This window comes from Delphinus delphis, chromosome 3, assembly GCF_949987515.2.
Source record: "Delphinus delphis chromosome 3, mDelDel1.2, whole genome shotgun sequence".
Taxonomy (NCBI): domain Eukaryota; kingdom Metazoa; phylum Chordata; class Mammalia; order Artiodactyla; family Delphinidae; genus Delphinus; species Delphinus delphis.
Window position 1 is genome coordinate 108,716,289 of NC_082685.1, and position 15,393 is coordinate 108,731,681.

At 35.2% G+C, this 15,393-nt stretch overlaps 1 protein-coding gene across 6 annotated transcripts in view; it reads left to right on the top strand.

Moving 5' to 3' along the window:
• Positions 1-15,393, top strand: part of SSBP2 (single stranded DNA binding protein 2) — a 299,106-nt gene that overhangs the window by 263,598 nt on the left and 20,115 nt on the right. For all 6 annotated transcript variants that reach the window (XM_060009206.1, XM_060009204.1, XM_060009201.1 and 3 more), the window contains 3 exons: positions 112-160; positions 10,106-10,141; positions 12,124-12,178. In XM_060009206.1, the coding sequence (XP_059865189.1) occupies positions 112-160; positions 10,106-10,141; positions 12,124-12,178 (140 nt within the window). The remainder of the gene's footprint in view (positions 1-111; positions 161-10,105; positions 10,142-12,123; positions 12,179-15,393) is intronic.

The window sequence follows — 15,393 nt, forward strand, 5'->3', positions numbered from 1 at the left end:
CTAGAACTGCATGGTAACTGAATTATAAATGTTTGTATTTTATGATGTTATTGCTTACTGTGAAACATTCAGAGCATCAGTTAAAATTTCATTTGTCATTTTGTCTTACAGGGGTCCTGGTGGTGGTAGACCTTGGCCAAACCCAACAAATGCCAACTCAGTGAGTATATGTATTTTTTTCATTTTCTTTGCACTTTGTAGCATTTAACAACAAAAATCTGTTGCTTTTGAAAGCCCTGCAATTGGTTATATTAACCTTTTTTTTAAGAAATCATTCAAAAAATAAATTTTTATATGTTTTTAGAAAAATATGTATAACTTTTGAAATTATGTGATTTTTTTCACTTCAAGGTCTAATGTAAACATGCATTCTATGTAGATTACCAGGCCCTCAAAAATAGAGGAGTAGTGTGATTTAAGGATACTCTACGGTAGCCTACATTTATCGTAAAATTTATCATATAATGAATTCACCTTCTAAAATAACTATAATAATTACTAAGTTGCCAAATAAAATCAATCTCAGTTATTATTATTATATTTGCTGTTCTGGTTATACCTATTTGCTCTCTCGCTGCCCCAAGAAGGAAGTACACATTTACCTTGTGCCTGTGGGCTAAACTGCCATCCTTACACTTGTATCTATGTATCTGACATCATGGGAATTTTCCTTACAAGTTTTGTGGCCATGATTTGACTGCATAAATATTTTTGTCTCTTATTAATGTCACAAATATAGGCACAGGTTAAAAATTAAGCTTTCAATCTTAAAATTAATATCGATATGATTTTGAATTTAATGATCCTGGAGATTTTTTTCTTGACTTTTGAAACCTTGAGTTCTTCAATCTGCGAGAGAGCTCTGCTCTGTACATTTGTGTAGTATGTGCACTGCACAAAGATGCCTGAGTCTAGCAAGTCAAAAGGAGGCTGAAATATAGCTGTTTTCCACTTGTGAAGTCTATGGATTCTGCCCAGAAGGGATGCCTTTTGCTAATATGCAGAGGTACCTTCACTGACTAGCAGTGGCCTTAATGCTAAATAAACATGAAACTGATTCAATGTTTAATGTTAATTTAAACTCAAAGAAAATTTAAAGTGAGGTGTGGGTGGTATAGAAAGAATCATCGTAAATCCATTGCTATTCTAAAGCAGAAATCACTTTCTTCTCAATTAAGTAACTGTCATATTTTTAGAGAAAACATTTACTTTATATTATCTGCCTATCTCTTAGTTTCAATAGCTATTACAGTTGCTAATTAAATAATATTGTTTGGGGTGGAGAGAGTGATGTTGCTGCTTCCGTTTGGGTCTTCAGTTCACTATTTAAGTTCAACAAATCTTCTAAGATACCATTTTACCCGATTATGTTGTAATATGACTATCTTTTCTCCTCCAAATTTCTTTTAGTCTGCTTATATGCTTTTGACTAGTTCACATTTCTATTTGCCTCTTGTTATATACGCCTTTCAGATTTCAAGATTTCACTTTTAAAAGGCATCTAACTAGCAGCTCAAGATACTTTCTTCGAACTCCCCATTAAAATACCTATAAAGGTGCAGAAAAACAATTTTTTAATAACAGTGAAAACTCTGCAAATCTTCTTATTGTCAGAATCTGGAAAGAATTTCTGTTATCTACATGTCTGATGAAACTGGGTTAAAAAGCACAATCGACGACCCACCTTAGCTAGTAAGCCTTCCTGCCTAGAAGCAAGAGGACCCTCTCTCCTTCCTCATTGCCAGCTCAGCCAGCCATCCCCTCCACTGCCCACCTCCTGCAGGACCTCCTTTTGTACGCTTATCTGGAGATACTATCCTCCAAAAGCCACCGAGGAAGGTGGGCAGGATATGATACTAAAGGTGGTGCATTGCGCCTAGCGGGTATGTTATCCAAGTGAAGAGTATTAGGTAGAGGCAGAGATGAGGAGAGAGTTATGCTTTCTGATCACTTTTAGTTTTTAGATACCTAAACAACTCTTGGGGATTTCACAGAGCCGAGCACGTGGATAGGAGAATGTACTGTATCAGGGCAGCAGCTCTGCATTATTTTAGACCCTGAAAAACACTAGGCGTTAGGGAAGGAGCTGTGCATATCAAACTACTGAACAACCACTGTGAAATGGGCATTTGGCCAGCACACATGTAGGCACGTAATCAAGTTGAAAGCAGTCCCTTCTGTTAATATATACCACATATGGGTACACTTCCCCCCAAAGAATTTGAATAGGGAAAAGTTGTGAAGGAACACCTATACTTTTCTCTTTGGAAAAAGAAAGGAGTCATCATCCTGAGCACAGAAAGGAAAAGCATTCCTCTGAATATGATAGATTATGAGAAGAAAAAAACCAAAGACAACTGATGACTTTCTAGCAAAAACATAAGGCTTACATGAAGCAAAGCAAAAGTATTAAAGAGAGATCCTTTTCCCCTAAACACCATTGATTATGTTGTAGTGACAATTTATCTGTATTATTTTGAATTCCAAGTTCTTTGGACTTTTTGTCCATATTTAAAATTACAAATACTTTTCATTTGGTATCAATACAGTAAGCCTCTGGCTCCTCAGAGCAGCACATTAAAGTGGCTGGTTGTTTTGTTTTTGTTGTTTCCAAATATGTTTTATATACTTCTTTTTCTTTTAAATACTTTGTGTTTCCTAAAAACAAAGACATCTTTCATAACCATAGTATAAGGATCAAAATTTAAAAATTAATATTGATGTAATCCATTTTCTAAGCTGTACACCTTATTTTGATTTCACCAGTTGCCCCAACAATATCCTTTGTAACAAAAGAAAATTCCAGTTCACTTGCTGCACTCATCTGGCATGTCTCTTTGTCTCCTTTAACCTGGAACAGGTCCCTTAACTTTTGTCTTTTGTAAACTTGGAGTTTTGTTGACTGCAAGCCAGTTATTTTGTAGAATGTCCCATAAGTTGGTTTTGGCTGATGGTTCCTCATGATTAGATTCATGTTATATATATTTGGCAGGAATCCACAGAAGTAATTTTGTGATTTGCTCAGTGCATCATTTCAGGGGGCATATGATGGTGATTTATCTATTACTTGTGATGTTAACTTTGATCACTTAGTTAGATGATGCTTGTTAGGTTTCTCCTAGCTTGTTAAATTACTATTTTTCCCTTTGTAATTTTCAACCTGTGAAGACATACTTTGACACTATCATAAAGATCCTACTTTAATCTGCTACTTTTAGTATCCATTGATGAATCTCGCCTGAATCGTTTTTTTGCTGTGTTGGTTGCCGAATGTCTATTTTCTAATTCTGTCTTTCCTTCTCCACTTATTAGTTGACTTTCTACTATAAGAGATTTTCTTTCTTCTCCAATCATTCATGTAATCCAAGGTACTCGTGGATTCTTACCTTGTCCAATAGGTTTTTTTAATACTAAAATCATTTCAGATTTGTCCAGTTAAAACCCTTTCAGGTTGGATCATTTGTCCTTTTGACATGACCCCATTATTCTTTGAGCATTTTGAAGCTCATATTTTCCCAGTCTTAGCCTTGGAAGCAGCCATTTTTTAAGGGTCCCTGGTTCCTTTTAGTGGAGAGTGGTATTTAGAACCCATTGGAGTAATCTAGCTTCTAACCCTCTCAACCAACAGAACTAGGATACAGATGTATGTATACACACACACACACACACACACACACACACATCTATATCTTTCTGTATCTCTACATATTAAAACCATGAGTGCACACTGCAGCACTATTTATAATAGCCAAGACATGGAAGCAACCTAAATTTCCATCAACAGATGAATGGATAAAAGAAGATGTGGTACATATATACAATGGAATATTACTCAGCCATAAAAAAGAATGAAATAATGCCATTTGCAGCAACATGGATGGACCTAGAGATTATCATACTAAGTGAAGTAAGTCAGACAAAGACAAATATCATATGATATAACTCATATGTGGAATCTGATTTTTAAAAAATAATACAAATGAACTTATTTACAAACAGAAACAGACTCACGGATATCGAAAACAAACTTATGGTTACCAAAAGGGAAACGTGGAGGGGAGGGATAAATCAGGAGCTTGGGATTAAAATATACACACTACTATATATAAAATGGATAATCAACAAGGATCTACTGTATAGCACAGGGAACTCTACTCAATATTCTGTGATAACCTGTATCAGAAAACAATCTGAAAAAGAACGAATCTATGTATATGTATAACTGAATCACTTTGCTGTACACCTGAAACTAACACAACATTGTAAATCAACTTTTATCCAATAAAATTTTTTAAAAACCCCGTGAGTGCACACTGGTGCTTCAACTTCAATTCAGTACAACAGAGTTCATTCTAGACTTTCTGCTTTCCAGGTTTATACTTCACTTCTCTGAAAGTGAGAAATCTACCAACCATTATCCACAATACATTTATTTATCTGCTTAATCTTTATCTTTACATAGTTTTGTCATATACAAGTGTTTTGATCAAAAATGTTTTTGGCACTGTTTTGCATGGCAGCAGGAGAAACATTTTTAAGGACAAATTTATGTTTTTAATTCAAAATAAGAGTACGATTTTTTACTTTTAACTTCCTTCACTCTGAGCATTACAGTACTGGCCTCAGATTCTTACTTGGAAGCTTATTTACAAGTCTACCAACCATTTTTTTTTCTTTTTTATGTTTTTCACAAAGAACTGTGCATTTGGGTTGAACTATAAAGCAAGTTCTCATCATTAAGTAGCAAGCACTTTTATCAAAAATATCTTAATTAGCTTTGTCTGCAGACACTTTTGATTACAAGGTATAGAAAACTAACCAAACTAGGCTCATATTGAAAGAGAATATTACTGGATCGTGTATCTGAAAAGTCCAGATATAAATTTGCTTTGGGGTACATTTGGTTCCAAGTATTCAAATAACATCATCAGACACTGCCTCTATTCATTGCTTACCTTTGTTCCACTCATCTGGCAAGAAGGCCCTGTGATGCTCCAGATTTATATCCTCACAGCTCCCTGTTGAGTACAAAAGAGCGCAACTCTATCAGTTAAGCACAGGTATTGGGAATAACTAACTGAACTGGATTCACTTAGCTTGGGTACATAGACTCATTCATGAACCAGTTATGTACAATGCTCTATGGGCCAGGCCTAGGTCACACACCCACTTCCTGAGCCCCACCCGAACCACATGGAAAAATAAGGGAGGTATGGTTCAAAGAGAATTCAAGGAATTGTTGGCAAAAGAGGGGATAGGCAGAAACAACAAACGTTCAGTATAGCATTGTATTCATCAACTCACTAGCTGGACAGATAGAAGAGAAAACCCCTTTAAGGAAAAATGAGGATCTACTACAATGATTAAGCCTAAGAGAAATAGAAATATTTTACTCCAAATAGGCTCTGCCCTGTACAAATAGATGCTCATTTTTTTTAAAGAGCATTACAAAATAATAGAATATTTTCAACTTTACACTGACACAGATAATGTTCCCCTTGCGATTTCTGGTGAACTGAATTTCAGTGCTTTTAAGGTAGTTTTGAAATTCACAGTTGACGAAAGCTACTTAGCTAAAATATAAAGCTACTTAGCTAATCTTTTTTTTAATGAAGCCAAAAAACTTCTTGTTATTCTGCTGTTCCCCCTACCACACACCAGTCATGGATATTAGGAGTCAGAATATTTCAGAATATTTGGATTATTGTCACAGCTCTTGAATTTTCTGTCTAGCTTAACCAGACAATACATATGGCCCTTAATTTTATCATCTGTCAAATAAGAGATTCTTGTTCTATGATTCTGATCTTCTACCTCTCTGGTCTTGCTTATCTTCTACATCTGCATTTTCATCTTTCATTTCATATTAATGGTTATTTTGTGTAGCATATGGGAGAGGGGTGGAGGGATGAGATTAATTACATTGGGAAGAATCTGGTCACTAGAGGTGGAGAAAGGCCTGGACAAAAGTAAAAAGAAAGGGAAATGCAGGCAATGTGTGAGAAAAAATTATTAGATTCTTAGTGGCTGGGAACATAGATTTGGAAGGCAAAGCTGGAAAAAGAAAAATGGGACCATGATGTGTTCAGGGCTCTGAATGCTGAGAAATCTGTAATTATCATCTGTGTGGAACAGAGCTGTGTTTTAGGAAGATAGTATATAAAATGGACACATAGGGAAACAATATTAGGAGAGTATAGTAACAGACCTTATAAAATGTTGTCAGAGCCTAAGGTAAAAGCAGTGGAGAAAGGATGGCCGAGATAAATGTCTCACATAGAATCAAAAATACCTGGTGACTTGTTGGACTTGAGGATAAAGAAAGTGAAGAAGTTGAAGGTGATTTCAAGTCTTTGAACATTATAACATAATGTGTTATAATTTAAATATATAACCTTCAACCTCTGCTGAGTCCTCACTGATGTGTGTGACCAGCTATTTTTTTAAACTCTTCTTTAGTCGCCTGCCTTTCCTGCACTTATCTTTGGCCCCTTCTCTATTAGCTAAACTTGTCTCATATTTTATAGAGGAAAAAAAACAAAACACCATTAGACTCAAATTTCTTCAAATTCTACCCTTACCTCCAATATTATAAGACCTTTAATCGTTTTTCTTTCCGCTTGTCTCAGAAATGTTCTCAACGCTAACTGTTTTATCTGTTCTCTTTATTCCATGTCTTGATGTCTCTACATATCTTGCTCATTCATTTTCTAAAGGAGTTTTCATCAATCCCTTTCCATTGGTTGGAACTTTCCCTAACACTGTGCCAATGAACAAAATCCCAAGACAACCTTAAAACCCCCAGTCTTTCACTCCTCTAGAGTTGGGAGGGGGCAACTGATAGAAAACTTCTCTCAACCCTTCCTCAGTCTCAAACCACCATCCAGTGTCTCTCACACATTGAATCCCTCACCATCATTCTCCTGGACAGTGAATTCCTTGATCCTCTTTTCCATTTCATTACTATGTGGTACTGCAGTGCCTGAAATATAACAGGTGATGGACGAAGATTGATTGAATTGACTTCTCAACTGTTTCAATTCCCATGAAAAGTACTATTCTGAAGGTTACTAGTGACCTTCTACTTACTAACCAAAAATAATGACTTATTTTCTGTCCTCATCATACCTGACCTTTGAAATATTTGATACCTTGGTTTTGTTTAAATGTCTCTTCATTTCTTTTCTTCATTTAAATAATGTGTTTTTTTCCATATTTGTACTAGCATATTCCTTTTTATTATTTATTCTTAGGTGTGTCACAGAAAGGTTGAAAGACTTGAGCCTGACAGAGCTCAAAAATAAGCCCAGTTTAGGCATTTCCTAGCCAAGCTGCCCCAACTCCTTGCTTCTTGAAAGTCTAACTTGCTTGACTTTTTATGAGATATTTTCTCCTGATTTTCCTCCAGTCACATTATCCACCCTTTCTCAACTAGTAATGTTCTTTAATTTCAATCTTGGGCTTTTTTTTTTTTCATTTTAACATTTTCAACTATCACTAAATCTAATCAAATCCTAGATTAAAGTCTCAGTGCCCAGCACAAAATGGAAATTTATTCAATTGAAGCTTTATCTCTAGTCCTATCTCCAATGAGTTCTAGACCTCTGTTTCCAAATATCTGTTGCTCAGATCTAACTCAGTGTCTATTAGTGCTTTCCAATTCGACATGTCAGGTATTCCCCAAACTTGTCCCCCACTTCCTAAATTCCCTATATATAAATTAGTAGCACCATCATCCACCCAGTCAGCAAGTTGGAAACCTCAGAATCACCTTAACTTCTCCCTTCCTTGTCCACCACACCCAGTTTGTCATCAAGCCCTGTGGAGTACATCTGTGAAAAGTCTGTCAAGTTCTCTTACTCCTACTTATCTTGATCAGCCCTGCCTAGAACACTTTTTACCATCTCTTGCCTAGACTTTTTGCAATGGTCTCCTAAATTGTATTCATGTTCCATAATGCCTCTAGAGTTATCTTACTAAAACATAAATTTGAACATGTCTCTCTAAAGCCTGTGGCTCCCTATTTCCAACAGCATAAATCCAGTCTGACCATATAGCCTCATCATCTACCACAATCCCCTATACATCCCACACTGCAACAACTGTGTAAAATTACATATACCATTTCCCTAATAAACTGTGTACTTTCACATTTCTTTTTCAAATGCTGATCCTTCTCTTTGTCTTTCTAATGGACCCCCACCCTCTCTAAGTCCTAGCTGCCCAGCTCAAATAACGTCTTCTATACCCACACAGTACTTCTACCTACATTGTCATATTTTGTTTCTCAGGCTAGGCTGGCAGATGCTGATGTAATTTACAAGAATGCAGGTTCCATAAAGTGCTAGGGGTAGGAGCCCAAATCCTCCTTTCTCTTAATGAGGGCAACAAAGACTATGAGGTAGAAACAGTGAGGGTAAGCCAAAATTAAAGAGGAATTGTGATGGGATAAGATTCTGGTTGGAATATAGAATGCTATTTGTGAGTGCCATGAGGAACAAGAAAAATGTCAGTCAGGAAAGTTGTTTAGATCTCTGTGCAAAACCTTTTAGGATGTATTCGTGCTCAGAAATGGAAAAGGGGGGTATATTGGAAAGGAAAGGAAAGACAGTGAGTGTAAATTCCAAAGATCTAAAGAGTGGTTAGATCATATCTTGAAGCTGCTTAAGGGTGACGGTAGGCAATAGAAGCAGAAGAACATGAGCCATGTGCTAAAGCTGTAAGGAGATGAAAGCTGGAGCCAACAGATAAGTTGGCGATTTGGAGAGGGCAGGTGCACATGTTTAAAATAATAAGCAGAGGATGGATAGTAGATCATGAACTGCAGAGGACCCTAGAGAGCAAAGCTACCTTCATTCACCAAGTCGAGTAAATGTCTACTGCCATAGGGATCCGCATACTCATAGAAGTGATCGTTATCACTAGTGATACTGGACACTCCGGTAACGGCCACCTGCAGTGCTGAGTTTCCCCACAGGTGGACCAACCAGAGGCTCAGACACCTGTGGTCTGTGCTTAAGGCAAAGCAAGGACACCAAACAATGAGGAGAGAGCTTTCAAATAACTCAATATTAAAATCAAAGGAAAACCATAACTTTGTTGTATTTCTTTCTGCTTACTTTATTATTTCATATTATTTATGTTTAATTATCAGGAAGGAGTTGGGGTGGAGGGAACATTTAGGTACAGGCATTATAATCTTTTCACCACTCTTTAAGGTCCTATTTTGGCCCTGGCTGTCCTACTCCAAGAAGACAGTAATTTACTGGCTTTTTTCAGAATAAGGCAAAAATATCTCTTCTGGATGTGCAGAAGGATGTAAGCTAGTGAGCTTGTGTGAAAAAAGAATATTTGGATTTAACTTCTCTATTAATATCCACAGTTAAGGGGTTATTTTTAAATATATGTTTTCCAGTTTTCATTTCTTAAATTATCACAGCAATGTCATATTAATACCTTCTAATCTCTAGAAAAGAGCTTAGTTAGGAGCTTGATTTGAAGGGAAAGAGGGAATATGTTACCCATATCTGATCCCCACAAATTAGTAGTCTTCGGAGACTTACATTAACAAAATCTTTTGCATTCATTATATTGTTTTCTAGAAGCTAATTAGAAAGGAAAGGGGGGGGGGGAAATGAGGTTTATATATCAAGTATTGACTACTGCATGAATATAGTAGCCTGAAACCTGTCTTTAAAAAAAATAATGTATCCCAGAATGCACATAAATTAGAAATTGTATCTGTAAAGGCTACTAATTTGAAAAATTCTGGTTTCTGGTTTTTAGCTGCACAAATATATATCTTTTTAATTACAAAATAAGTGTCATTGTATCAAGCAGTGAGTACAACTGCCCTGAAATCAATATAACTTGAAGCTGTAATTCTATCTAAATTTCTCTTGACTAAAATCCTCTCTTTTTTGTAAATCAAGATAATTCTGCATTTTATTCAGTTTTCTAGCACTCAGACCTATATAAATGCCTTTATCCTTTGTGATAAATTTTAAACCTTGACAAAAGTTAGAAAATAGATTCATTTTAGGTCAGTCTGCATACTGCCACATGAATCAAAATATGTATATTTTTTGTCCTGTTCATGTTCCAGATACCATACTCCTCAGCATCTCCTGGGAATTATGTAGTAAGTACATTTGGGTTTGTTTGCTCATAAGAATTGATGTTATGTTCTATTTGGGCAATGAAATAGTTGTCCAGATGTTAAGAAGAGCCCCTGTGTGTTGGCCAAGAAATGAACATCTGATGTGTATTGAGTTGTTTCGTCTGCCAACCTCAGTGTTGATGTTCATTAGTGAAACAGTTATCAATCTGGCCAAAATTGCCCTGAGTGCTGTGTTTTACTTCAGCATGTTTCTGTAAACCACTGCAATACACTGTCCAATCATGAAGAAAGCCATCCCAGTTATGCAATGATATGCTTGAATTTGCAGTTCTTCAGAATAATCTACACTGCCTCCCCACCCCACTTCCCATACACAAAGTCTAAGAAGACATTAAACTTTCTCCCAATCACAAAGAGAATTAGATAGCAGAATAATGACTAGTAATTTGGGGAAGGAGGGCTAGTTTTCATTCTTAGAAACCGAGACCACTTACTCTTCTTCTTATCACTTAGTACATGTTAAAAATTTCCAATTATTTACATTCGTCAAATTAGCAGGTTTTACATGACCTCTTGAACTTGCAAATGACCTTTTAACCATCATCACATTACATCCTTGCTGTATCTCAAGGCCATCATAAAAGATAATTTGTTTATAATATTTAGAGGGAAATGCCTAACAGAGTAGCAAGGGTAAAACGGTAAAAAGAAGAATCTTTCCTAAAGAACTTTTCAGAGGTGGTGGCTAACCAGAGTAGGAAAAAAGGAGTACTTAGGAAGAAGATCAACGCGCATTTTACCCTCCATGGAAACTGTTCTGTGACCATAGCGAAAAGCACACGCTGTTTTGGACCTGTGAACTTAGTGCTTAGTATCCCTTTAAGCTATACAAGCTAAGCAAGTCTAACTTTTTGCACGATCTCTATGAAAGTAAAAAAGTTTGAGTAGGGCTTCCCTGGTGGCGCAGTGGTTGAGAGTCTGCCTGCCAATGCAGGGGACACGGGTTCGTGCCCGGTCCGGGAAGATCCCACATCCCACATGCCGCAGAGTAGCTAGTCCCGTGAGCCACGGCCGCTGAGCCTGCGCGTCCGGAGCCTGTGCTCCGCAATGGGAGAGGACACAACAGGGCAAAAGTTTGAGTAAAACCTATTTTTTCTTAAAGTCAATTAAAAATAGGCTTGATATATATAGTTTTATGAAATTATAGACTTAATTGAAAGTAAATTTAAGCTGTTTAATAAATAGCAATACATATATTATTTGAAATAATTAGTGGGCTATGTCTGTGCACTCCAAATGAAGCAAAAATTTAGCCACTTAATAGTTAATCTGACTACTGTAAGTCTGAACATTCTAAAACTCATTGCCTGAATTACTCATTTTGGTTGCATGAAATAACTGAATTGATTTGAGTCACCTAACATCCATTTCAAACTGATTGTGTACCTACAGCCTTAGAAACCCTCTCATCAGTCAGCATTACCTCTCATTTCTAGTTGATGTGATAGCTGAAGGAACAGTGCATCAGAAGTGTTGCAGTTGATGCTGGCAGAAGAAACAGCATCAATGTATTTTTTAAACATATGAATATCTTTTGATTTTCAGTTGCCTATAAAAACCAGTGATACAGAATGTAAGAAAATTACAGTAAGCTAAATCACAGATACACATGAATGATTTCTATTGTATGGGATTTGTAAAGGCCTTATTAAATGGTTTCTCCTTAACCTCCTTATACCTGATGTCATTAAGCCATGAATCATAAATCAGCGTTACAGGCTCATTGTTTTTGGAAACTTGTCAAAACAATCTCAACATATTTAAGCTAAATTATATTTTGCATAACATTGAAATGATTGTGCATTCAAAGAAAATAAATTATGGAGAAAATGTATTTCCTCTGCTGTTTTCAAACTGGATTATTATAAAGTCTAACTTCTGTTTTTCCTTATATTGTTTAATGCCGTGCCTTATTTTTACTGAAATTTTGTGTAATTATTTAGGGTCCTCCAGGAGGTGGAGGGCCACCAGGAACACCCATCATGCCTAGTCCAGCAGGTATTGTAATCGAACTAGCCACGTGGACATTTGATTCTTAGAGTAAAACCACAAAATACAGAAATTGTTATGAAAGAAAGTTAGTAGTATTCTTTACCTCATTGGTGGTTTCACAAGTTGAGTAGAGGTAGCAAGTAGGAAGAAATAGTGTTCTTAAGTAACTATTGTCCAGTTAGTTTAAGCATTTAGAAAACTCCTGTTGTGTACATAATAGATTTAATCAGAATGAAAACTGTGTTGATCTATATGAATTGCCGAATAATTTATCTGACTAAAAGTTTGCTTGAGACTATGGAAAAGATCCAAACCTCACAACTTAAGAAAAATTCTGCATAAGTAACACATGAAATACATGGATCCATTGGGTTTAATACAGCAAATCAGACCCACCATATCTAGCATCTAAGATAGATGTGGACGTGCTTACAATATCATTTATCCTACACGTCTATAGGTATTTATTAGTTAGCTAATCCACTATGTAGTGGGGAAAGTTTTTTAACCTTTTAAACCAAAATACTTTAATATTCCTGGAATCATGTAGTTATTTTAAATATCTCTTTCCTTTGAGACTTTAATACAAACTATTAAATGTGTCTTGAGGCCTCTGATGGTAGCACAGCCCTCCTAGAAAGCTCCTGGCAACATGTAGCAAGAGCCGTGAAAAAGCTCATACCACTTGACACTATAATCCTACTACTATAAATGATTGGAGGTACAATCCAAGAATCATGTAGAATGATGCTCATTTGTTATAGCCAATAGCAAAATAATAGAAACAACCTTCATGCCTAATCCAATTTTAGTGATATTTTTTAATTAATATTTTATGGACTAAAATGTAGCCATTAAAATTATTATCAAAGAAATTTTAATGACACAGAGAAATAAATGTTCATGATTTAATACAATATGATCACAGTGTTATTTTAAAATATATTACCCTGAACTCTGGGACTTCCGTGATGGGCCAGTGGTTAAGACTCCATGCTTCCACTGTAGAGAGCATGGATTTGATCCCTGGTTTGGGAACTGAGATCCCGGAAGCCGCACGGCGTGGCCAAAAAAACTAAAATATATTACCCTGAAATCTAAAAAGTAGATAACAAAGAAACAGACTAAGACTTTGTCAGTTTTAACTTCTGGGTAATGAAATATATGGGAAATTTTTATAATTAGAAAAATTTTTTATTATGTTGCACTGTTAAATTCGTATGTTCTTACGAATTTGTTGAAATCTAAGATACACAGAAGTTTGAAATTAAATATCATTAATCATACCAATCAATATTTTTAAGTTTTGAATCTTTAATTTAGAAAAAGCATAAATTTGATGATTAATTCAAAATTTTACTTTGCCTCACTAACTCTTTGGAATATATCATAAATATTTCATGGATCTCTGTCCTCAGAACATCTTCAGTGAAGTGAAACAAAATTCAGTGAAGATAGAAGTATATGAATTGAACATCTTGCCCACATTTGCAATCCTTTTGGTGAAGTTAAGGTTTAATTTATGAAGGTAGCATGTGATTAAATAAATACTTCACTACATACTCAAAGAAAGTTTTTGGAGTAACACTAAACTTTTCAGGTGATAAGTAATCTGATCACTTCTTCCTTTCAAGCCAGAAATTGCCACCAGTATATCTTGCTAGCTTTTCTGCCTATTCTTTTATGTACTTATCCTTTATCACAGTCAGTCCTCTAATACGAAGCCAATATCCCCCACTCTCCAAAAAATAGGTGCCAGAATATCTATTGTAAAGTTTTTTTGTATATAAAAATAAATCAGACATTTTCTAAAAACTACCAACCTTATTCACTCAATGTTTCTTCATTTTCAGATGCAATTATATTTGATTGGTCTTAAAAGCAATAAAGTTTTCTTTCTGCATATTTTTAAATATACAGCCCATTTTCCTTTCAAATTAATTGCTAAAATTAGTAAGCAAAATTAGTAAGGCTAATAAAGGTGAAAAACCATTTGAAGGTTTCCTATGTTTAAAAAACAATTCCAGCTTTTCTGAAAGATACATTTTTATGGGATAGAGTTTATGCCATGAATTGAATCTAAGTTAGTAGATATTTATTACTTATAGTACACAACATGAGTAAGATATGGTCCCTTTCCTCCTCTCAAAGAAATTATAACCTAGTTTGAAGCAGGAGGGAAAAATAAGACAAAATATTAACTATAATGCAAAGCAGAATTCAGTGGTAGAGGAGCACTCACATACTTTTAAGTATCAGGGGAAAACTTCATGGAAGAGGTAGCATTGGCAATGGGCCTTGAATAGTGAGAGTATAATTTCAGTAAGCGGAGACTGTGTAGAGAAGATGCTCAGAGGAAGAAAGAACAAAAATAAGGTGATGGAAAAGAATGACCATATGCAAGAAAGAACAAGTAGCCTGGGTTGACAGGAGTATAGTGTACATAAGGATGTAAAAATAGTTAAGGCCACAAAAGTAGATTAGGAGCTTACTTAGTATAAACAAACAGGTCAACCAGAGGTGGGCATTTCAACTTTCTCAACAATATGATGTATTAATCTAGAAATAAAAAATAATATTTAGGTTTATGGATCACTGTTTACAAACAAAGTATAAATGGCATGTAACCTACTCTAAAATAATAAATTAACGTCTAATAATCACAAAACAAGAGGAAAAGTAATTGCCCATTTCTCACTCTATGGTTATTGCCATGAGAAAGCAAATAAGTTTTATCTTCTGCCTTGAATCAGTACAAAACATTTGAAAAACATCTTTTTCAAAATAGAGGCCTGCAACATTATATTTAAGAACTATATAATTGTGGAAAAATAGAAAAACATTTTATAATTGATAGTGCCTAAATATAAAACATTAAGCCTTTCACTCTAGGCTATACATTATAAACACATATACTCAGAGACTTAATTAGGACTAGCTAATAGACATGAAATGTAAAATGTTACATATATTTATGTGGATATACACTACAGTTATTTTTATTATAATGAATCAAAAATAAAATGAATGAAAAGATTTTTATCAAAAGTTGTACTAGTGGAAGCTGGCTTTTACTTCAAGCAAGAGAATTTTCATTCCAGTTGTATAGTCTCGTTCTAATATCTTTCTGTGGGAACTAAGCCAGGATATTCCACCAGCTTTTATTAATTATTAGCTAAATAAACTGTTTTTTAAATTGGTCTACAAGAAGCCTAAGGAAA